The 25,186-nt window shown below is 42.3% G+C and overlaps 1 protein-coding gene across 2 annotated transcripts in view; it reads right to left on the bottom strand.

The window, feature by feature from the left end:
• Positions 1–25,186, bottom strand: part of LOC102778858 (plexin-A1-like) — a 304,340-nt gene that overhangs the window by 79,229 nt on the left and 199,925 nt on the right. For both annotated transcript variants that reach the window (XM_006785272.3, XM_006785273.3), the window contains exons 11-12: positions 18,888–18,984; positions 10,893–11,116 (exon numbers count right to left, since the gene is read on the bottom strand). In XM_006785272.3, the coding sequence (XP_006785335.2) occupies positions 10,893–11,116; positions 18,888–18,984 (321 nt within the window). The remainder of the gene's footprint in view (positions 1–10,892; positions 11,117–18,887; positions 18,985–25,186) is intronic.

The following is a 25,186-nucleotide window of genomic DNA, read 5'->3' as shown; positions in this document are numbered from 1 at the left end:
ATCACATTCTGGCTTTCCCCCAACATTTTAAAAGCCTTTCATCATTTTTTTAAGCTAATCTAATTACCTATTGACTCTTTTAAATTAAAGCTAACAGATGAAAGATAAGCAGGTAAGCCACACTTTGGAACCAAAGGGAAAAATCCCAATACCATTGGCAGTGTTATTCTATAATATAAAGAGACATAATCACAATGCGTAAACACACCATCACCAAAAAACATACATTTATTGCAACTGAGATCCCGTGTTTAAGAGAAATAAACATTGCATTGACAGAATGCATCTTTATGATGACCAGAAACGGGATGATTGCATGTTTGGGTTTGTAAATGGATCCTTTACATGCTGAGAGAAAGAAACAAAAAAGTAAACTGAGGGAGTAAGAAAGAGAATATTCCCGCTGCTTACTATTTGGAAGCTTACTCATGCTGGAACCTCAGGCGCCAGCGGAGCCTCGGCACTTTGGTTCCACAAACACGAGAGCTGGTAAACACTGACCAGAGTGAGTAGCCATCAAGCTCCAGGGTATGATATGGACAACAGATGCTGGGGTGTGGAAATGGGCCTTCAGATGGTTTTGGAAGAATGGAGCTATGATACCACAAAACACAATATCAGCTAGCCACCCAGCCCAAGGTATAAACACTGGCAGGGCCACAGACAGAGAAGCAACAGAGAGAAAGAAAGAAGAGTGCTTTTAAAGGGATTTCCACCATTATGTGGGGGTGGTATTCAGAAAGGGACCAGTGATGACTATGGGGCCATATACTATGACACCGTAAACACACATAATGGTCATAATGGCCATGGCAAAAACCTTGCATGGGAACATAATTTTAACTAATAGTATCCAAGAAAGTGGTGTTCCCCCAGAATTTTATATCTGTTTGTCTGAATTCCTCTAAAATACAGCTTTTATATGTAATAACACCTAAAGTGAAGGTGGACAGACATTCACAGTACTATATATCCATACAGAGTATGGACTTGAGTACGAGACGCAGAGGGGGTTAGAGATAGAGCAAATCACACCAGCTTATGCACCAATTCTGAACAATTTGCAACCACAATAGTGTAGCTGTATCTTGTAGAGGCTAATATGTATATATGTTTCCATGTGTAGCTTTATTAGTAAAGGCACTGCCTTTACTAATAAAGTGAATAGTGAAACTTTAACCCAACTCGTCTTGGAGTTAGGAGAGAGTGTTAGGGAATCTGCATACACTGAGCTTGATGAGTTCCTCAGAAAGGAAAACATCAACAAAGCCACGAAACTGGTATAACCAGCTGTATGTAAAGCAGTGGACCAATATTGGACCGATTGTTCCATGACTTATATTCTACCATAGGCCTCTGTCGCACCGGCCTAGAGAGGGTTTGGCAACAAGCTGGGAAAATCTCGCTGTTAGGGAAAACTATATTCCCCAACTGGTTGGCAAGTGGTTGCTGGTTGTTGCTAGGTGAAATCAGTTGCAAGTTGCACTTCCCGTGGAGTTACTTAGAGTCTGGTCTCTAAGCCTGAGTGAATTGGGCTTTAGCCATTAATTCATAGCAATTGCCAGTAACCACCTGCCAATCGTTCTGGGAAAAGAGATTTTACCCTAGCAACTGGTAGTTGCCAGATGGTCACGACTGGTCTCTACGCCTGTGTGACTGGGACCTTAGGTGCTTCATAGAACAGACTACAGTAAGTTTAGGAGTTTTGCCTCAGATTAACTATATTAGGATACGTATATGAGTACTATACCTTTAAGCTAGTATAAATGAAAGAATGCAGTGGCTCTTATATTTATTTAGTTGTCCACCTTTATAAAATTTCCTCTGACATGGAAGAATGAATTTCTATTGGAAGCTCTGAAAATATCTTGAAAGTATAAAAGCGTGGCAACACATAAAATGATAACCAGTGCTCACTGAGCCTCTGGGCATGCAGAGACGCCACAGTGTGGAAATGGGACCTTGGGCAGATTTGGACTCATGTTTGCAGTGATTTGACACAACACGACTGCATTCAGAGGCACATAACCCCCGGTCCCTGGGTTATGTAAAGCACAGACACCCCGAAGTTGAAAACGGACCTCAGGCGTTTTGGATTCTTTAAGAAAGTAATCTGATATAACAGAACTACATTTGTGCTGTAACACACAAGCCTTAAGTCATAACTGCAAAAGACTAGCAGATGTAATTGTTCCACATGAGAAACCAGACTGAGGTTTGACTGAGATCGAGGAACACAAACACTAGAGGATGCATACTGCTAAAACATAGAGTCTGCCAGCTTCTAACCACTAACCACTGAATGCTGGAGATGGTCAGCTAATAGTCTAACATTCAATCTGAACAGCTTTGCTATGTCCCCATTATGCAGTCTGACATTGTTTCATACTGTTTGAATTTTCTCTGACTCTGAGTGGCAGTTTTGAATGGGAATGTGGAATTTGAGTTTTGACAATGATGAAAAGCATCACAGCTAGTAAAGAACCATTGCGTTAGACCATTATATTGCACTGTTGGTCATATAACATATTATATACTGTAACATGGATGGAAAACAATCTACTAAATCTTATTGCACATTTTTCTTCTTTTGCTTGGCCACTTCTTTTAAGTACCACTGAGCGGGAATCACTTGGTGGTAAAGTACTGGGGCATCACTCTGTGGTGATGTGACCTTTTGTATTACAGGCCTAACCACAGTGTAGCCACATCAAATCATCAGTATTACAGCAGTGGTTTCCTCGTAGTCTGTCATCCGGCATCTACAAACATTTTATTTGTGGGCACAATCCTGCTGTGGGCTGAATGGTAACCAATAGCACATGGGAGCCATGGAAGGGCAGATAGAAACTGGGAAAGTTATTTATGTGGTCAGAAAATGGTTCGAGAGTTCTGCTAACTAAACTGTCTGAGACAAATATTATTGAAATATTTATCATTGTTCAGCGCTTCCAAAGAGAATATGAATTGTGTTCAGATTCAGATCACAATAACATTAAAAGGCTTTTATTTTCAGGGGCATCACCTTTATATTGAGAGACTTTGAACACTTACCTGGTGATACTATGACGATTCACCAAAACACCTGTCTTAAATAGTGAAAGCAGTGTTGGTTTGGAAAGACTGATTTCTAGAATAAAGTATTATTTTAAAATGACAGTGTGACAACTTTAGTGTTTATAATCACAGACACTAAGAAACTGCTTGACATTAAAATGCAAAAATATAAAAATCTATTTTTAACCCTCAACTGCATGAAGTTCGTGAAGCTTTGAAAGTTTAAAACGCAGCTTTTGCTGTGTGTCCAATTTAACCCTTTAATAAAATATCTTGGCTATTTTTTGAAATTACCACCTCGATAAATACAAAACTGAGCCACTGTTGTGTCAAAAATCGAATCTTAATTTTAAGATTAGACTTAACTGACTGTTACGGGGTCATTGGATCAGATTGGGTTTGCCGTGTAATCTTGCCCTTCGGTGATCTGGGACATCGCAGAATACATGCTGTCATGCCGGCCATGCTTGCTGTCTTTTTTGAGATCTTGCAGTTCCAGCAAGAGAATGTAAACAGATGCAGGCAATCAAAGTGGTGCATATAACTACATGCTCCATTCCACTTAGCCACCCTAACAACATCTTTTTTCATATTTATGGTAGAAAAAACAAGAAAACGTTTAGTGGTAAGTGTCAGTGACATTCCACGGTCTCCTTTTGCTACATAGCTGTCAGTGTCTTCTTGTGTGGTCACCCCTCCTAGACTCAGCATTGGTTTTATAAAACAATCTACTAAATCTTATTGCACAAGATTTTGTGCATGGCCCCCATCCATCCAGCCATCTTCATCCGCTTTATCCGAGGCCGGGTCGCGGGGGCAGCAGCCTAAGCAAAGAGGCCCAGACCTCCCTCTCCCCAGCCACCTCCTCCAGCTTATCCGGGGGAACACCAAGGCGTTCCCAGGCCAGCCGAGAGATACAATCTCTCCAGCGTGTCCTGGGTCTGCCCCGGGGCCTCCTCCCGGTGGGACATGCCTGGAACACCTCACCCAGGAGGCGCCCAGGGGGCATCCTTGTCAGATGCCCGAACCACCTCAGCTGGCTCCTTTCGATGTGGAGCAGCAGCGGCTCTACTCTGAGCCCCTCCCGGATGGCTGAACTTCTCACCCTATCTCTAAGGGAGAGGCCAGCCACCCTTCGGAGGAAGCTCATTTCTGCCGCTTGTATCCGCGATCTCGTTCTTTCGGTCACTACCCACAGCTCGTGGCCATAGGTGAGGGTAGGGACGTAGATCGACTGGTAAATTGAGAGCTTCGCTTTTACACTCAGCTCCCTCTTCACCACGACGGACCGGTGCAGCGTCTGCATTACTGCAGCTGCAGCCCCAATCCGTCTGTCGATCTCCGGCTCCCTTCTCCCATCACTCGCGAACAAGACACTTAAAGATACTTGAACTCCTCCACTTGGGGCAGGAACTCATCCCCAACCCGGAGTGGGCACTCCACCCTTTTCCGGCTGAGAACCATGGCCTCAGATTCGGAGGTGCTGATCCTCATTCCCGCTGCTTCACACTCGGCTGCGAACTGCTCCAGTGCGAGCTGGAGGCCATCACCCGATGAAGCCAACAGAACCACATCATCCGCAAAAATCAGAGATGAGATTCTGAGGCCACCAAAGCGAAAGCCCTCCGCCACTTGGCTGCGCCTAGAAATCCTGTCCATAAAAATTATGAACAGAACCGGTGACAAAGGGCAGCCCTAGCGGAGCCCATCACCCACCGGGAACGAGTCCGACTTATTGCCGGCAATGCGAACCAAGCTCCTGCAACGGTTGTATAGGGATCGAATGGCCCGTAGCAATGGGCCAGACACCCCATACTCCCGCAACACCTCCCACAGGACACCCCGAGGGACACAGTCGAATGCCTTCTCCAAGTCCACAAAACACATGTAGACTGGTTGGGCAAACTCCCATGCACCCTCAAGTATCCTCGAGAGGATGAAGAGCTGGTCCAGTGTTCCGCGACCAGGACGAAAACTGCATTGTTCCTCCTGTATCCGAGGTTTGACTAGCGGACGAACTCTCCTTTCCAGCACCCTGGCATAGACTTTCCCAGGGAGGCTGAGGAGTGTGATCCCCCTGTAGTTGGAACACACCCTCCGGTCCCCCTTCTTAAAGATGGGGACCACCACCCCGGTCTGCCAGTCCACGGGTACTGCCCCTGATCTCCATGCAACATTGCAGAGGCGTGTCAGCCAGGACAGCCCTACAACGTCCAGAGCCTTCAGGAACTCGGGGCGGACCTCATCAACACCAGGGGCTCTGCCACCAAGGAGTTGTTTAACTGCCTCAGTGACCTCGCCCCCGGAAATTGGCAGGTCATTCCCCTCATCCCCAGACTCTGCTTCCTCCTCGGAAGACGCGTCAGTGGGATTAAGGAGGTCCTCGAAGTATTCCTTCCACCGCCTGACAATTTTCTCAGTCGACGTCAGCAGCGCTCTGCCAGCACTATACACAGTGCAGGTAGAGCACCGCTTTCCCCTCCTGAGACGCCTGACGGTTTGCCAGAATCTCTTCGAGGCAGTCCGAAAGTCTTTTTCCATGGCCTCTCCGAACTCCTCCCACACCCGAGTTTTTGCTTCAGCCACTGCCCGAGCTGCATTCCGCTTGGCCTGTCGATACCTGTCGGCTGCCTCCGGAGTCCCACAGGCTAACCAAGCCCGATAGGACTCCTTCTTCAGCCTGGTGGCTCCCTTCACCTCTGGTGTCCACCATTTGGTTCGGGGATTACCACCACGACAGGCACCAACCACCTTGCGGCCGCAGCTCAATGCAGCAGCTTCGGCAATGGAGACGCTGAACATGGTCCATTCGGACTCAATGTCCCCCGCCTCCCTCGGAATGCTGTTGAAGCTCTGCCGGAGGTGTGCGTTGAAGATCTTGCGGACTGGGGCCTCTGCTAGTCGTTCCCAGCACACCCTCACTACGCGTTTAGGTGCACCAGGTCTGTCCAGCGTCCTCCCCCGCCACCTGATCCAACTCACCACCAGGTGGTGATCAGTTGACAGCTCAGCCCCTCTCTTTACCTGAGTGTCCAGAACATATGGTCGCAGGTCTGGTGATACGATTACAAAATCGATCATCGACCTACGGCCTAGAGCGTCCTGGTGCCACGTGCACTTATGGACACTCTTATGTTCAAACAAGGTGTTCGTTATGGCCAAACTGTGATTAGCACAGAAGTCCAATAACAAAGCACCGCTCGGGTTCAGATCAGGGAGGCCGTTCCTCCCAATCACGCCCCTCCAGGTCTCGCTGTCGTTACCCACGTGAGCATTGAAGTCTCCCAGCAGGACAACAGAGTCTCCAGGTGGAGCAGCTTCCAGCACCCCCCCCCCCAGGGACTCCAAGAAGGCTGGGTACTCCGAACTGCCACTCGGCGCATAAGCGCAGATGACAGTCAGGACCCGTTCCCCGACCCTAAGGCGCAGGGAACAAACCCTCTCGTCCACCGGGAAAAACCCCAACATACCGGCAGCAAGCCGAGGGAATATTAGAATACCCACCCCAGCCCACCGCCTCTCACCAGGGGCAACTCCAGACTGAGACAGAGTTCCTAATCAGATAGGAATCAATGCTAAAACGTAATTTTGGGTTAGACATTTATTTGCGACGGCATCCATGTCAACATCTGCTGGTAACACAGGTTAACAGGTAACACAGTTATACTGCATATGTCTAAAAACTGCTATGTTGCTCGTAAAGTTCCAGAAATAAGCTGAGAAAAACTGCCAGGAAGTAGACAGGAACAGTGGCAGCCTACCTTACCAACTCTGTTTGATTAGCAACAAAGTATTGTGCCAGACCAGAAGAGAAAACAAGAGACGGAGCAAAGCACGGCTTTTTGCACAGACCATCACTGTTCTAATCTAATGAGCTCCATGTTGTATTGCAAAGAAAATATATATTTTCTTACTTCCTTTATGTGTATTTATTAGGTTTTGTTGCACTGATGTAACCGGAGCCTTGTCGTCTCGTCTCTCTATATGCTGTACTGGATATAGCAGAGATGACAATAAGAAGTTTACTTTGACTTTGATGTTATTAATGTATTTTTTCTTGTCACCGCCGGCTGAAAACAGCTAAATAAAAGGACAGTGATCACAAAAACGTCATAGTGTTATCCTTAGTTATGCTGCAATAGGTGTAGGCTGCCGGGGGATTCCCATGATGCAGTGAGCATTTCTTCTTCAGTCACCTTTCTCAATCACTATGTGTTAATAGACTTCATACTTCCACAGCATGTCTTTTGTTCTGTCTTCCTTCTCTCACCCCAACCGGATGTAGCAGATGGCTGCCCCATCCCCCTGAGCCTGGTTGTGCCGGAGGTTTCTTTCTGTTAAAAGGGAGTTTGTCCTTCCTACTGTCGCCAAAGTCCTTGCTCATCTTTGGGATTGTTGGGTTTTTCTCTGTATGTATTGTTGTAGGGTCTACAATATAAAGCGCCTTGAGGCAAATGTTGTTGTGATTCGGTGCTGTATAAATAAAACTGAATTGAACTGAGTAGAGCCCAATGAACCTGTTTTACATTAAAATTATTATGACCAAAAACTTAAATCCTCTATTTATTGAAGCTTCAAGTAAGAACGGCCTGCCCACATAGCCTGTTTTCACTGACATATGTAACAATCAACTGTCATATAGTCAACACTGCACGGTTTAGCTAATGAGCCACTTTTTGCCAACGTGTTAATTACACTATTCAAGTCAACAAAATGACTTTCAGTGAGCAGAAGTAGGAATTACAATAACAGATACACCTGAAAAAAACAGAGACTCTAAAGTTATCACCCATGTTAAAAGTAATATCTGCTACAGGCAGAAAGCTTGTGTGAATGAAAAGAAATAAAGACATCTGATATTGTCTCCCTCTCTTTCCTTATCATAGAAATAACAGCAAGATATAAAAGTTTCTACTTTTATATCTTGTTAGACATTCATTAGTCTGTTTCACACAACCTGGACCATTACCATAATATGAAAACACATCACTCACACACCCTCTCCTTCACATTTATGGCAACATAAAACAAACATGCTGTAAGCGTCCGCATTTACAAACAGGCTGACTCAAATACAGACGGAAGAATACATCCACACAGCACTAATGATGTCTGAACACACCAATTGTTACTATTAAAGTCAGACCGAGTTGTGAATGAATCACACTATAAAAACTGAAACGTTCCTCGAACTGAGACTTTAATAAGCCTCACGTCTCTGAAAACATATGCAAATAGATAATGGATGATAATGAGTTAGGGGACAAAGATTTAACAACTGATATCAAGAAAGTGTCACCAGTTTCATTTGTACTTCATAGCCATTTGAGTTTCGCACAGAAAATTCATTACTTTTGTCAAAATTAAAAGATAAGACGCATATTAACCAAACCTCCACAGTACTACATGTAACGGCAGCGGCATACAAAAAGCACCATAACTAAAAGACAGTTTTAAAAAAGAAGAAAAAGCCAAACAAAGTTTTACGTGGCTCTCTCACGCTCTCTCTTCCTGGAGTAGCGGTTTGATGTAATAGTGAGTAATAACACCATTTCTGTGCCAAGGGCAGGCGCAAGGTCCCATCATGTGTGCGTTTTAATAGCAACACATTAAAATGGAGCAGCTTTCATTCTGGGTTCAGGACACGTAGGGCTTTCGTGACCACAGGGGCTTCAACAAAGGGAGCTGACGCAACGGCCTATCAAAGTTTGCCATGCCTTGGATCTCCACAGGTGACACGACTGTCTTCACGAGTTGACAAGATTATGCTCAAAGAAGCCGCGCTGCTTTTCTTCGCAGGCGATTTTAGAAACTGTATATCACTTGGAGGCAGTTTCAATCAGAAGACTTTCTTTTGGCTGTTGCTGGTTGCGGCTGGTTGGCATTGGAGGCTTCTCACCCCTTGCCTTTCCAGTGATGTCTCGTGCAGCACTGCGTGTGCTTATCCTTGCTTACTTTGAAGCCTCACATTTGCATCGGTGGAATCAGTGGACTTAATTATCTTCAGAGCAGAGTTACATTTCAGTTCAAACAGTAAGTGAAAGATAAAAGTTTTAGTAAATGTTTTTTCGCCTACTGTACACCTCAGGAAATAACGTGAGAAACTACAGATCTCTCTGCTGCTGCTTTGACAAAAAGCATTATGACCATCAATGAGTCAAAAGTGTAGTTTCCACAGTTCCTCCCCTCAGAAGCTTTTGTCTTTAATTCTATAAAAATGTGAAATAAGTACTTGTAATTCTAATGGATTGAAGATCATTAAAGACCGAGTGCGTTGCAAACAACACAAAATTCCGGATTTTTCCAATGCAAACTTGTTGTGTAACGGATACACACATCAAAAGCGTTGTGGGGGTTTTTTTTCTGAATAATATCATCTCCAAGAAACACGGGGTGAAAAAATGAGTTTGAGGCAGGGACCCAACACTTTCTCACTCCCAAAGCGTAACATTTTACGCTAAGTGACAAATCGTTGATATGTTACACTTCTGGGCACCCGACACGTCCATATATTACGAGATCAGAAAAATCAGGAAACAGGAAACTGCTTGGAATGAATACAGAAGAGGATTAGGGCCACTGGAAAAAAAAGTGGGAACGTCTTTTTTTTTTCTTCTTTTACAGAATTCTGAGAAAAGAGTCAGAGTTCTAGAAAAGAAGAAAAAAACTAGATGTCCCATAGTCCCATAACCCGGCGTGTAGCATAAGAACGCGGACGGTCACCTTTCGCGTTCCTCAGGAATGCCGCGGGACTGGACAAATTGTCCCTGTATTACGCCTCGGGAGTGAGAACGTGCTGAGAGACCACATCTCAGGAGGTGGAGAGATCCTTTCAGAGACCCAGAGCGACGTCTACCTCTGTATCTAAGGTAAACTAGTATTATTTTACTATTGCCATATCATTGTATATTTAGCACGGGAATGTCTTGAGCCACAGCACACCTGTAAATCGCAGCGGTCTGACTGGTCAGATCTGTTTATTCAGATTGGAAAAATCAAGCTTTTTAAAAAAATTATAAATGCAGCAAATTTGTCCATTTAATCCAAAAACAGCTGCAAAAACAGGTGAGTTCAAAGATTATTTTAAAAACACAAACTTGCGTCCTTTTTAAGCTATAATGTATTATTTATATATTAGATTCATTAAAACACTGCTACACAATGAAAATTCAAAAATGAGGGCTAAATCATGTTATCACGCTTAAAATTCTCCTCAATTAAGGTGCTTTGATACGAGACCACAACTCAACCAGTTTAAAGAACTCATTTCTTTATTAAGGGCAAAATCATCAGAGGCGGTTTCTATTAATTTCCAATGCAGCATCATTGTTTAATTAGTCATATTAAAAATGTTTTTGTTATTTGGAGCACACTCAGACTCATGTGAAAGGTCACCATCTCATCCCTGTCTTTCCATGAACCTGGAAACTTTTTCACATTAACTGTAGAAAATGTGACGAATGAGTCTGAGTGTGTTGCATTTTATTTCAGTTTTGATGCATTCGTGTGGGAGGGTGTCCAAAAAAAAGGCTGAATGCTTTTAATTATGTGTGTTACTCACACAGAGTGGATCAGACACCTGTAGAGTAATAGATGCCATTTACTCTCACATTCTACACTACAAAATGCTAAATGACCCAGTACTCCACAGTCAAGTACAAAGTGACAACTGTCAAAAAGCAGCTACACACAGAACAGCCGCACAAGCATCTGAAAGTATCCTAGCATGCTCTCTCACACATACACTATCTGTATATCTCAAAGCCTGTCATGTTCACAGTGGGTGGTACCAACTTTTAAGTGTGCAGCCTTAACAGGCAGACACACTTACTTACCTTGGTGATCTTGGGGTGGGTGCAGCGGCTGTTTCCAGATGTGGCGTGCATCCACCCTCCACCTTCTGCCAGCTGGAGGGGGAGGTGGGAATTGCCTCCTCCGGTGCACTCCTGCCTGAGGGAACACTTCCTGTCCTGAACACACCAACCGCACTCAAACCTGGGGTTGGCCTTCAGGCACATACCACAGCTGTCCCGCAATGCCCTGCACTTGTACAGGTGAGCTGGTGGAGAGACAGAAAGAGGCGGAGAGAGTCAACATATGCAATAGGATTTGAGCTGTAATCAAACATTATTGTGAAGCAATTGCTGTGAAGGATAAAATTATGGTCAAAGGGGTGAACAACAGTCATACTAATGGCTACCTTTGCTTGGTAGGAATTAATTTATGGCTATGGCATGTAAAAGTTTACACAAATGGCATGCTAGTCACCCCGTTTCCAAAATCAGTGTCAAAATGACGTTCTGTTGTCATTTTTGCTCGTGTGTTTGAGATCATTATCCTGTTGCATGACCTACTTTAGGTAAGTGTAACTGTCAGACAGATGGCTTAACATCTGACACGAGAATACTGTGAACAGAGGGTTTATGGTCAGCTCAGCAGCTGCAAGGTGCCCAGGTTCTGTGGCTGCAGAACACCACCGAGCTTGACAGAGGGTATGAGCTGTTTGTGCTGATGTGCTGTGTTTGAGTATTCAAGCCAAATATCTCCACTTTGGTCTCGCCAGTCCAATGGACGTTGTTCTAAAAGGCCTTTGGCTTTGTCAAATGCAATGGTGACATGGTCTTTATCCAGAAAAGCTAGACTTTTTGTTCTTTTTCTAATTGCGCTGTCTTGGATATTAAAATCTAAATTCTAAGGCCTGTAGAGTCAGAGATTTTTTTTTTTAGTTTCTCTGAGCTGTGCACTGCACAGGGGATGGATTTGGGATTTTGGACATGTTTACAATGTTTGATGAATGAACGCATAACCCCTCTCAGACTACAGCAACAATTGCTTCTTTAAGATGATTGCTGATGGTAACGCATACCACAATGCTCCAGACCAGCAAACTGCCAAAACTCCTTTTTATTTTTAACATACATTTGCTAGTGATTTGCACCATGTGGCTACTTAGCCTTAGACTGTAAAGATGGTTTTCTTTTTTTCTTTTCTTTTTTTTTTTATATACACGGATATATTCCGCTTGCTTCAGCCTAACCCATTGCCTTAAAAAAAACAAAAAAAATTGACTAACAATTTTAGCTTGTTTAAATTAATAGAAAAATATCTTTTAGCGCCAAGCTAGCTCACAGCCTGGTTTACAGGCTTTTATGCTAGGCTAAGCTAACGAACCACTGCCAAATTCTTCATTTAGCAAAGGCAGTCTTTACCTAATTTTTTAATTTAAGGAGAAAGCACTCCAGCAGACTTCCAAAAACAATAAATAAATGCTTCGTTTATGTATTCGAGTACCCTACATTTATCTTATTGAGCAGGCTATCTGTCATGTTTCAAATTTTGAGAAACGTTATATTCTGCATGATGTTCATGAAATATTTGATGAACAGAAAGTTTTGTAAGTTGTTTTTTTTTTCATTTGAAAGAAAGCAGCGGTGGCAAGAAAAAAAAAAGCAATCAAGAGTGTCTGTGTATGAGGAAGAGAAAGAGCAAAGGAACAGCATAAATGAATGTTAATCACCCACACAACACCTAAAACCTTCAGTAGGTGATTATTACCACTCCGAGGCTGTGCCGATGAGAAAATAACTGTTTCCGCAGATAAATGGAGGGGAAAAAATTAACAAGCCACCAAGAGGGATATCACAGAAATTAATTCAACAGGTAATGTCTTCAAACGCCAATAGGGAATTGATAATTTGTTGTGTTAAAAAAAAAAAAACCACATTCCTCCCCAAACTCTGCAGAGTGGGGAAAAAAGTCATTAAAAGTAAAACTGAATAAATAAATAGATAAATAAATAAATTAAAACCTCAAACACCTAAGAAGTTGGAGGAGAGGGAGATGAAAGGAAGCAGGGAGGAGGGGGGAGGATAAATTTTAGCTGTGCTTGTTAACAAAACAGCAACAAGGATTGTTATGAATTTAAAGATGGTGTGGGGCCCCGCGAGGCCGAGAGAATCAGAGAGAACACAGCGAGCCAAAAAAGGGAGAGGAAATGAGAGAGAGAGAGACCTTATTCAACAGAGAGTGTGAGAGTCCATGCAAACAAGACAGCTGAACGTACCAGAAATGTTTTTTTGGTTTTCTTTTACTTCTGTTTTGTCATCTGCTTATCACTATCATAATTATCTCAGTCGCTGCAACATTGTCAAAACCTGCCGGCAGGTTTGTTTGCCGTCACACCAGTTAAACAGATGAAGTGGAAAAACAGAGATGGGTGAGGGGGGGAGAAAAAGCACGAGAACATGTAACAAGCTCTTCCCGCCTCCTACTCTCTGTCAGACAGACAGCAGCCGGACTTCAAAGCGAGCCTCTTCCGTATCCATCTGCCCGCCTCGGGCCTCGGCTCGGCCTAATCTGATTAGCTACGGCTCGTCTTAAAAGTAGCGCGACGCTAATTAATCTGAACCAAATGAATGATTTAATTAACATTAACATCTCCACTTTACACCGGGGCAAATCTGGGCCGGCGCCGAGCGGCTCTGCCTCAGACGAATGACACGGCTCTGATTCAGGAAGAGGAAGACGGGGATGGAACTGGGAGGGATTATTAGAGGACGGAGAGAAGAAGAAGGGAAAAAAAGGAGGAGAACGCCTTTATGAAGACTGTATGAATGAGGACGGATTTAGAAAGCACGCTTTTAAGAAGCGCGCTGATGTTTGTGTTGTGTTTGAAGAGCAAACCGCTACCTTTGGATGCCTGCCTGCACGGATTCTCGCCAGGCACCACCACCTCGAAGTCGCAACAACAGGAACATTTGTGTCGAGTTCACACTGACACATACACCGCGTCGAAGATCCTTGGATTTCACACTCTCGGAGAAAAACGCCACTCCGTGTTATGCAAAGTACTCGCTGTGGCACACAGTCCCTGGGGCCCGATTCACAAGAGTTACCTGGATAATGTTTGCCATATCCTCAAAGCTGAATAAATGGATGTCAGAAACCCTATTATGAGTTTTATTCCAGGTTAAACCTGTAGAAACTTGTTAAAAAAAAAAGAAAAAAAGTGTGCTATATTCATAATTTGCAAAAATGACCCCCTCCAAATTCTTCACAGCTCACACCTGTGAAGTGTTTATTTTCAAAGAATCAACCGTGAGCTGTGAGGAAATGTGGGAATTAAAGCTAATAATGGATTCTGTAACAAAAGCAGAGATTCTAACCCTTAAATAGTAAAAGCAATGTTACATTTCAGTCCTTTCTATAATTGTATATATTTCCCACCACTCTAGTTTATTTCAGACTTGTGTATTTCTTCCTCTTGCTGTGGCGTTGTGGATCATGCTTTTTGCACTATAGACCTCAGTTGAAAACTGTAAACCAGGGCTAAAAAAAGCACAAGCTCCCTGCAGCACTCTAAGAAGTTATATTACATTATATTAATCATCTTTAAAAGTTTGTCTTTTCACTGACAGAAAACAGAATTTAGCCTTCGAGAAATGGACTTTTTGCTAACTGCATTAGGGATCTCCATCCGGCTACTTGCCCGCTGGCCTCGTTACCCTCTGAATTTAACCGCACACGCTGGTTTATGTGAAGCTGGACTTCTTCATTGTCATCCACTGCTGAATGATGCAGTGAAAGGAAACACACAAGCAGATTTGATTTAAGACACCAGAAACACTGTGTACCAAAGAACCTGCAAGTATTTTAATCTCTCCACAGTTTATTACCGAGGCCTTTCAAATCCAAACAGCAACAGCTGCCTAGAAAAAAAATGGAATAAAACCATATTTCTAAGAGAGGATCTGTCATACTAATTTCCAGCATCATCTTTTTACTGTGGGTGGCTGAGGCTGGCTCAGGAGGAAGAGTAGGGCATCTAATCAGGAGGTTAGTGGTTTGTTCCCTGGCAGCTCCAGTCTGCATGCCAAAGTATCCTTGGGGTAAAAAAGTGCTTGTGTGAATGAGAGACGCTGTGTAAAGCTGTTAAGCAGAGTTGAAAAATAATAACCAGTCCATTTACTCTTAGACTCAACTAGAGTTGCTTTGCATGAGGCACAGTTCTAATTATCTTTGTGTTACAGTGAGCTTTACCAGAGCCCCTCAATTCATGCCTCTCCCTGTAAGGCCAACCAGCTTTAAATCCACGTGAGCATCTACCAGTGTAAGAATATGCTGTACTAACACATCTGAAACAATTAGAACATGGTGAAGTTCATTGTTTTGTCATTTAATTCAAAAAGTAAAAAAAAAAAAAAAAACACTTTAAAAACGTATTAATAAATTCTGTAGTCTACTTTATAACTAATCAAATTCAGGCTTGTGACAATCAGAAATCCTATAGCTTCAATTATCACAGTATATGTTATACGAATAATTCCTAAGATCAATCGATATGGGGCAGGGATAGCTCAGTAGGTAGTGTGGTCGCCCCATGATCGGAAAGTCGAGGGTTTGAAACGGCTACCCTGAGGTACCCCTGAGCAAGGTACCGTCCCTACACACTGCCCCCCGGGCGCCTGATTGGTGGCTGCCCACTTCTTCACTGAGTGAATGGGTTAAATGCAGAGAGAGTATTTTCCCCACTGGGATCAATAAAGTATACATTATTATTAAAAAAGGCCTTACAACGATGTCCATCTCCTGAAAAGTATGTTTCTGTACTTGGTTGGAGCCTCAGTGCACTCCTATCTTCTTCTAAGCTCTTGAATAGACTTTATTGGAACGAAGGCTGCAGCCCTCCCTGTTGCTTGGATACCTTGCTTGGATCACATCACACTTTTAACTTCCAGTAAACTTCATATTAATATACAAATATTCATATTAATATACAAATGCACTAGTATATGACAGAAATAACAAAAAGCATACCGGATCCATTTTAGCATCCATGTAATTATATAATTGTGGCTTAAAAACATTTACAATACATTTAGAGTCAAATGTCAGGCAGCACACGCAGTCAAATATTTTACCTATAACCTTCCCAAAATCATGCAACTCCAGCGGTGAATACCCAAAGGTAACAGGTAACACAAACACAAAACTTTGATAGTTTGACAAATCTTAAATACACATATTGGTTTGGCCATGCCAACAAACATGGTAACACTGCGGCCTTGCACAAACACAGAACCATCAGAGTTTTGTGTTACCTGTTACCTATTCAATGCTGGATTTACTATCAGCCCTTAGGATACATATATTACTGTAAATTCCTAAAAAAAAAAACCCTAAACTTAGAAAAACACATTAAGACAATAACAAAATCAGCTTACTATCACCTCAAGAATATATCAAGGATAAAAGATCTGATGTCCCAACAGGACCTGGAAAAACTAGTCCATGCATTCATCTTTAGTAGGCTTGATTACTGTAACAGCATCTCTACAGGTCTACCTAAAAAATCCGTCAGACAACTACAGCTCATTCAGAACTCTGCTGCTCGAGTCCTCACTAAGACCAAAAAAGTGGACCACATCAGTCCAGCTCTGAGGTCTTTACACTGGCTGCCTGTCCGTCAGAGGATAGACTTTAAAGTTCTGATGCTGGTCTATAAAGCTCTGAATGGTTTAGGACCAAAATACATCAGTGACCTCCTGACCCAGTATGAACCTTCCAGATCCCTCAGGTCATCTGGATCCGGTTTTTTATCAGTTCCCAGAGTCAGAACCAGACACGGAGAAGCTGCATTCAGCTTTTATTCTCCTTATATCTGGAACAAACTCCCAGAAAGCCTCCGATCAGCTGAAACACTCAGTTTATTTAAATCCAGGTTGAAGACTCACCTGTTCTCAGCTGCATTTGAATAAAGCACCAAATCCGCACTCAAAACTTACATTTTAACTACTGATTTTATCTACTGTTCTGATTTTATCTGTTTTGATTTTATATACTGTTTTGTTTGTTTGTTTGTTTGTTTGTTTGTTAATTAGTTAGTTTGTTTGCTTGTTTTAATCAATTTTAAATCATGCTTTTTATTTGTTTTTGTTTCTAATGTCTCTGTAAAGCACTTTGAATCACCTTGTTGTTGAATTGTGCTATACAAATAAACTTGCCTTGCCTTGCCTTGCCTCATGTCCAATGCTTAAAAATGTCAAAAACTTGTGTAAAACTAAAAGTCATTAAGCAAATAATCTGAATTTATACCCAAAATTTGAGCCGGCACAGCGAAGTAAAAAATAAATGAATCAAGCATAATATTCAACAACTAAAACTAATTTTTCCATTCAGGAATGGAAGTAAAAAACTGTAATTTGGCATCGCAATTAAAAAATAATAATAATGTGCTTTACCATTTTACATTTACTATTTTTTTCACCGCTTTGTTGTAAAACGGTGAAATTTGAAAATCCATGGATAACAACAGTAATTATATTTTAGCATTCAAAATGTAATTTCACTTAAAGAGTGTGCTCATACTGGTGGATTAACCACGACACAAACATAACAAATTATTTTGGTGATTACCAGTACAGTTAATTTAGGACAGATTTGGCATAAACATACATTGGTTAATACTATATCCTCCAAACTCCTACTGTGTTTGACACCTCATCTTAGTTTTATTGCTGTAGTGACTGTTAGTGGTAGCAAATGTCATTATTACATTGTTTCTTCAGAATATGGATGTCTCAACAATGTTTATTATTTGATGGAGTAGCTCACTGCTCAAAGCGCAGCACCTGCAGATTCTCTGATAAATGTGGGTCTGTATTATTTGCCTGACACTCTTCACAGTTAAAAAGTCATTAAATCTACAGTTAAAAATTACAGCAATGACTCCATCAAGCTGATTGGATAAAAATGTGATCATTTAGTTCATCGCGACAGCTACAATATTGCGCTGCACGTGCCAAACGCAGCAGGTTTAATCCCAGAGGAGGATGTCTCGGCACAGGCGGAAAACCTTAAAAGAGGAAATTTTAAACAAAAAAACACGGCACAGGCAGGAGAATTAGGTCGTGACCAATATGCAGCTAATTTCCGAGCCGTCTGAAAGTGAATGGCACGTCTAACATCTGTCAAAATGAGGTCAGATACAGCACAAAGGCTGCCAGATTAAAATGTGCAAGGGTGTCAGTTTTTAAGAGCGAAAACAAAACGCGAGAAAGCAACAGAGAGTAGGAAGGGTTCGTTCATCTGAGGCTGCACGTGCATCCGCAGCCAAAGACTGTATGACACACTTGAGAGCAAGACTTTTATTATCTTGTGTAATGGGACGTCTAAAATCATTAGCCTCTACCACCCAATATATTACACTTGATAAAGAATTTAGAATTGGTAATTGTTTTCCACTTCATGCACAAATAGCGATTAAAAATAATAAATCCCATCCCTCCATGTCGCTTTCTGTTTTTCTTTATCAATCCCTTTACTCACATCTACACCCCCACACCCACACCCCGCCATTACGTAGCGCATTTATCAACCTGTCATCCACCCATCGCTCTTCCTCTTCATCCTTTCTTCTGCCTATTGCGTTCTCCATTTGTTTATCTTCCTCTCTAACATCCATCCCTATTAATTTCTGCGTTGGGATGTTTGTTTGTTATCATCGCTATCCATCAATCACTCCCTCTGCCCCTCTTTTCTTCTTTTAAATCCCTAACTCGTGAACAGTGTTTTGCCAAACCACTGGTACACTTTCACCTTTCTCCCTGACGGTCTGTCAAAAATGAAATTGCAGATTTCTTACGGAGGAGGACAGCTGCGCACGCTTGTTGTTGCTTCGCAGAAAATCATTACAAGCAAATAAACAAGCAGGGCCGATTCGCCTTCTTTTTTTTTTTTCTTGGAGTAACAATGCTTACATGCTTCCCCGAGGGGAGATGACAATAAAGAAGGAGGCGTCAGAGAAGCACAAAGAAGAGAAAGCTCTCTACCTTGAATGTTGAACGGGTTGTCGATGACAAAGTTTCCATTCCACACCACAGACAGGTCAACCGGCAGGTCGCTGATGTCGCTGCCCTCGTAGTCGTACTGCAGGGAAGAGAAAAACAAGACCAGGAACGCGTGAGAAATTGTTCTTCTATAATGGATTGAATGCAAATTGCGAATTGTGTGGGATATAGTGTCATCTGCATAGTGATTCAGCCAGACTTGCCCGTTGCAGGCAGGGAAAGAGCGAAAGAACGCACGCGAGCGGAATTCCATATCCGCCAAAACAGACATATTTCATGGATGCACGTAGAGAAAAACAAAAAACAGATGGGTTACAGTTGAACGGGCATGGAAGAATGCAGGCGGACGAGGGGAGGGAGATAGGCGATGCGGAAAAGGAGAGGTGGTCAAAGACGGCAAGGGAGCCAGAAATCAAAGAGTGCTATGTGTGTGAGAGGACCTTATTCATTTACACATGAGCTAAGTGGTGGGATGAGGGTAAGCGAAAGATAAGATACGGAGCGGTGTAAAGTGAAATTGGCATTTCCAATTTGCTCACTGACACACTGGATTTGGTAGATGGAGCTCAGGCATGCTGTATGGGCAATGGGGCCTGAGACACGCACACACACACACACACACACACACACACACACACACACACACACACACACACACACACACACACACACACACACACACACACACACACACACACACACACACACACAAACTTGTGATACAAACTGAACTTTTCTCCACTACCGTGGAGTTGATCTGCTGTTGTTGTTCACATCTGCTGTACAAAGTTAATAAACTCCTTTTTCTTAACCCCCCCAATTGGAATTGCGATTACTTTTAGCATCTGTTTTATTCCAATTCAGGACCTCATACTTGCTGTGGGAAGGAGGTTGAAGGAAATAATAATGTGATACTTGAGTGTTTTAAAATAAGAATAAAAATGCTGTTTTGTCACGAAGAACAGTTTTTTTTTTGCTAGTGTCATTTTTAAACCTTCTCAATCCCCAAAATTCTCTCCATCAAGGAAACGCTTGTCCGGGCTTCGCTGTTGATCTTGATATCTAGTGTCCTTCTTCTCCATCTCTGGCCACAGGATTCCTTTTCTTCTGCTCACTTATAGACAGTTACTCCAGTTGTTCCGCTGCCTATGACTTCATCTACTTGGGGAAAGCTGCCAGAAGTCACCAGCCTTTTTCCAGATTTGGTTGTACAACCCACTATTCACATTTGTATCCCGAGGCTGACAGAACTGCAGAGTGAAAGCAATTAAAAGCTTATGGCGAATGCGCCCTTGTTCTATAGCCACAACACTACATTGTACAATCAATGATACAAACTTCCCTAGTGTCCATTTAAGGCAGGCTAAAGACTGTAGGCATGAATTTTGGGGTTATATGACTGCTTTACATTTACCTCTCAAAGATAATCTTTTATAAAGAGTAAAATCATTAACATACAAACATTTGAAATACAAACACCTTTGAAATAAACAGATTTGCTTTGATAGAGTAGTCACAGCTTCAGTTATGCTTCTAATGAAAAAGATGAAATACATGGACAAGTTGAGGAAAAAGACAAACACAAACACAAACACGGGGGGAAAAATCAAAGGGAACATTGCAAGCAGCCAGAGAAGAACAAATGTGGGATTGCTGGATCTTTATTGAGACAATACGATAACGTGATGAACAATAAACCAATGAAACCACAGGATTCTGGGAGGTCAACAGCTTCAGAGAGGAGGGCTTCAACCAGAAGCACTTCTGCCACAAAGAAAAGGCTGACTGAACGTATTCCCTTCCCACTAGTTCAATGTGACCCTGACGCACCATGCATGAGGTAGGCTGTTGACTTTATTAGTAACACTATTACATCCCACTGGTTGAAGGACTGTCTATGGAAACCCAATGAAACCACACGGCCCACTCGCACACACATCCCCACACACTACCTTTCTTCTCTCTGCGGCGTGGCCCCCATTAAACTTTAAGAGTTTCGACTTGTCCGCCTTCCCTAAAACACTGGGCAGGCTTGTTCCCTTGTCAGTCTCTGCCCACCCCGCTGCCCGCTACATCATGCTTTATTCATGCTGTCACATGGTTTAAAATGCTGACACAAACCACATTGTGACACCGTGCCACCCAGTCACACTGAGCATCACCCACTGTCTAACTCGCTTCCTGGGGGACGCTCCGGAGTCCCAGAAAAATGGTAAGCTGATTTAACGCTGAAAAAATAAGACAGGAGGGGAGATGGAAGCCAGGGGAGAAGAGGAAACACAAAAAGACAGAAGCAGCAGTGAAGGAAGCTAAAACCACTTTAGAAATAAAGTCATTAAACAACAGGTATGCCAAGGGCCTGCAAAGCTGAAGTTCAAAAAAATTTAGTAAATCAAAATCTGATTATGCACATTTTGCAAATTTTTAAAAACTGCAATTTAGCATTATGCACACACCCACACTGTAAAGCTAATGTCAATCCTGATATGATGTTTACAATATGAGGTTACCATGCTCAAATAAATAATGATATTTACTCGTTAGACACTGAAGATAAAGTAGAGCTGAATTTGATGGGATTGTAATCAGGTACACAGATACATGTGTTACGATGGAAAAGCAGTGGACCAGTTCTATTTTGGCCTGCTGATTGGACTAGATCGTTAATCAGGGGAGTTGTTAGGATTCATTGTTAGAGGAATGTAAATCAAATCAAATCAATGCTACGCTGGTCACAGCTTTTCTCTGCGGTTACGTAGCGTAACCTGACAAACTGCCACTGCGTCACGATACTACTGGGATCAAAGTTGGAACCAGTGATGTCAGTGGTTATGGGAGGGGCTACAACAGAAACTGATGCTTGTTCTATCCTTCATGATGTTCTTCCTGTAGAATACAAGCCAGGTGATGCATGAGCCTGTGTTAGCTATTTGCTGATATATCAGTAGCAACATTTATAATAGCCGATAAAATATATTTTTAAAAAGGACAGAAGAGATGTGAGAAACACCCTTCAACTTTGCTATGAATGTTGCATAGTTTATCCACCAGAGGGCACAATGCAACTTCCTTGGTGGTAACATGCATTTAATTTTCGAACACCACAAATGCAACAAGCAGCTGAGCTGGGCAGAAAGTAAATGAGTAATCATGAATAATTGCACATATTAAATGTTGAAGGTAATCAATTTTTTTTTAAAAATGCCTCCATCGAAATATCAAATACTTAAATCACCAAATATCAATATCAGTTGTAATATACTACATCGCCTTGGCTCGTCTACAAAATTTATTGCCACATAATGTTTGATTGTCACAGTCTATATGTAGGCTGCCATCAAGGAAGAACTGGCAACCAACCTGCACCACAGTGAAAACCAGTAAAAAGAATAACTTAATAAGAAATTGGTTTTATAACCTAATAAACATGTTTTTCCTCAGATAAATCAAAATGCTTGATTAACAAAAAAAAAAAAAAGAATGTCAGAAGTTAACCTGCCCTCCAAATGACTGTTTTTTACTTGTTGGCAAAACATCACATTAATTTTATCATAATTCTTACAAAAAAAATCAAAACCACATTCTTGGCTTCACGAGGAATGATTGTTGTCTTTTGTTCTCGTGGTTATCAAGTTCTCCTGAATTCAATCATTCTTTTGTGTCTTTGCCATGCTGCTCTGAAGAACTTCTTCATTCTTCGGTCTAATGTAATCACCGAGTGCAGCGATACACAAACAAGTAGCCAGCGTTTTTCTTTTTTGTTGTTATTTTCTAAATTCCAAAGATAATGACTTCAGACTGAAAAGTTGTCTCTTACTTAATAGAAATGTACACAGTCAGATTATTTAAGTAACATGAGATAAGGTTTAAGCATGTAGCTGACTCTTCCATCTCAGATTGGAGGTACTGCTGCTGCCAGAAACACTGGTGTACTGGTGGAACCCCATATGTGAAAGTTGCTCTTTCCCTACTGAGAGGCCCCTCTGCTGGCCTACTGTCCCGCCTTTCCTCCCCTGAGTGCACAGAGCTGCTGGAGATGAGTAATCAGACTCATTACTAAAGCCTCTGGCCAGCTCCTTCATGTCACTGCATGTAATTAATCTACCTGAGACAACTCTCAGTGTAGGTCCCCCTAGGGAGGAGAGCAGAGGAGAGGAGGAAAAAAGAGGATGTGGTAGATGAAAGTTAGGTGGATGGAGAGAAGCTAAAGAGCATATAAGGGGAAAGTGAGAGGAGTGGTATTAGCAGTGGAGAGCAGGGATTAACAAGGACACAAGGGCAGCAATGTAGAGGCTAAGAATAAAGAGAGGAAAGGCGATGAGAGTCAGTATGGGATGACAAGTAGAGGAAAAGAAGAACAGGTGGGGGAGTAAGAGGGAGAAAACAGGGGCAAAAAGGAAAAAAAAATAGTAGAGGACAGTGGTAGGAAGAGAAGTTTAACCATGGAGGAGATAAGGGACAAGAGAGGCATAGAGAGGAGGATGGGCGATGAGAGGGGACAAGGGAGGGAGGGGAGGTGACAAGAGGAGAAAAAAGAAGAGGGAAGGGGAGGAGGTGTAAAAAGTACAAGGTGAGCACAAAGCCGTCCCTGGCCTCATTACAGTAACACACCAGCCTGGCTCAGGTTCATTCGTTATCTGCTTCTGCACTCATTTATTCTCTTGCTACATGAATCGTCTCCATGGATTGCATGTCTCTATGGATTGTATGAATAGATATGGGCTGTGTGTGTGTGTGTGTGTGTGTGTGTGTGTGTGTGTGTGTGTGTGTGTGTGTGTGTGTGTGTGTGTGAGAGAGAGAGAGAGAGAGAGAGAGAGAGAGAGAGAGAGAGAGAGAGAGAGAGAGACCAAGAGAGCATGCGAGCGTCTGAGGAACCGAAAAGTGCCGATGTTAACGAAACAGAGCAGCTGGCTGGTGAGGGGGGCAGAGCTAGAAAAAGCAAGACATGCACACATTTATGTGTGTGTGTCTGTGTCCATGTGCAGGTCACACTCACGTAATTAGTCATGTTGAAGGATACCTGAGTATGTGTTAAAAATATACTACTAGTGCACACACACATAGACACATACACACTCAGCAAGTACTCCTTTACAGTTCTACCCAATTTAATACGGGATTATTAAATAATAATAAACTGCATATGTTTAATTTTGGCTTTTGCACTGAAGAAAATAGATACCGCATCCCCTTTAATGGATGATACAACTAATTTCCCCAGTATTAAGATCACAGAGAATGTATGGTATACAGGCTACTGTAAACACTGTGTGCATGGAAGTGCAGTTAATTAGCGTCAGCAAACACGTTTTATCACAAATGTAATGGTGACCTGATTACATGCAGAACAAGAACAAAGTAAATGTAGGCTACTTAAGAGAGAGAGAGAATACACAGGAACAACAGTTATACCCAGCAACCTGACAAAGAGCGAAGCAGAAAACACAGACTAAATAATCACTAAAGGAAGATGGATAATAAGGCACAGGAGAACTCAGTCAAGACCATAATGAGGGTGGGGAAAGGAACTAAGCAGGTATGTAAAAGCAAAAAGAGCCACCTTCAAAATAAAACAGGAAGAAACTGAATGACAAAGTCATTTTAGACAAACCGTTGAATGCAGATAGTGGGATCGCAGAAGGCACTGAGAAAAAGTAACCAAAACTGTAACTCAAAGGGAGAAAAAAGCTAAGGATTATAACAGAAACTATGGATAATATCTTAGACCTTGAAAGTGAAGACTGCTCATCACTGCCTTTGTCCACTTTTAAGGCTCTGGCTGTCAGGCTACCCATGTCCATGTTGTGCTAATGTTCTTTCTGGCTCAAAATTACTTTAAATCATTCATGAGATATTTTTAAGATATGTTTGACAGATTAACGGCCAACAAGTCATTTACAAAAGGTTAAATATGGCCAACAGTTTTTTGGCAATTACTGAAAATCACTTTATGGCACAACTGTTGCTTTAACATCACGCTGGGTTCTTTGCTAGCTTTGTGTTAGCATGCTGCCTATGCAGATGCTTGCAAATAGTTGCTGTTGTGTTAGCAGGATAACGTGGTCCTTTCTGTCATTGAGCCAGTTTGCACTTTTTTTTCATAGTTTGCCACCATTGTTGTCCTCCCTCCACATAAACTGAAATCAGCTTGTTGTAGCCCAAGTGTGCAGGAAGGAAAAGACACTTTTGATGTTTTTTGTTTCTTCCGACCCACTTGCCATGTAGGTAACTGTCTTGCAAGTAACGACATAATTGTAACTAAAGTGTGATTACTGAACAAA

This window comes from Neolamprologus brichardi, chromosome 20 (genome assembly GCF_056152115.1).
Source record: "Neolamprologus brichardi isolate AB-2024 chromosome 20, ASM5615211v1, whole genome shotgun sequence".
Taxonomy (NCBI): Eukaryota; Metazoa; Chordata; class Actinopteri; order Cichliformes; family Cichlidae; genus Neolamprologus; species Neolamprologus brichardi.
The sequence above is the reverse complement of the archived record's forward strand: the minus strand, read 5'-3'. Positions and strand labels throughout refer to the sequence as shown.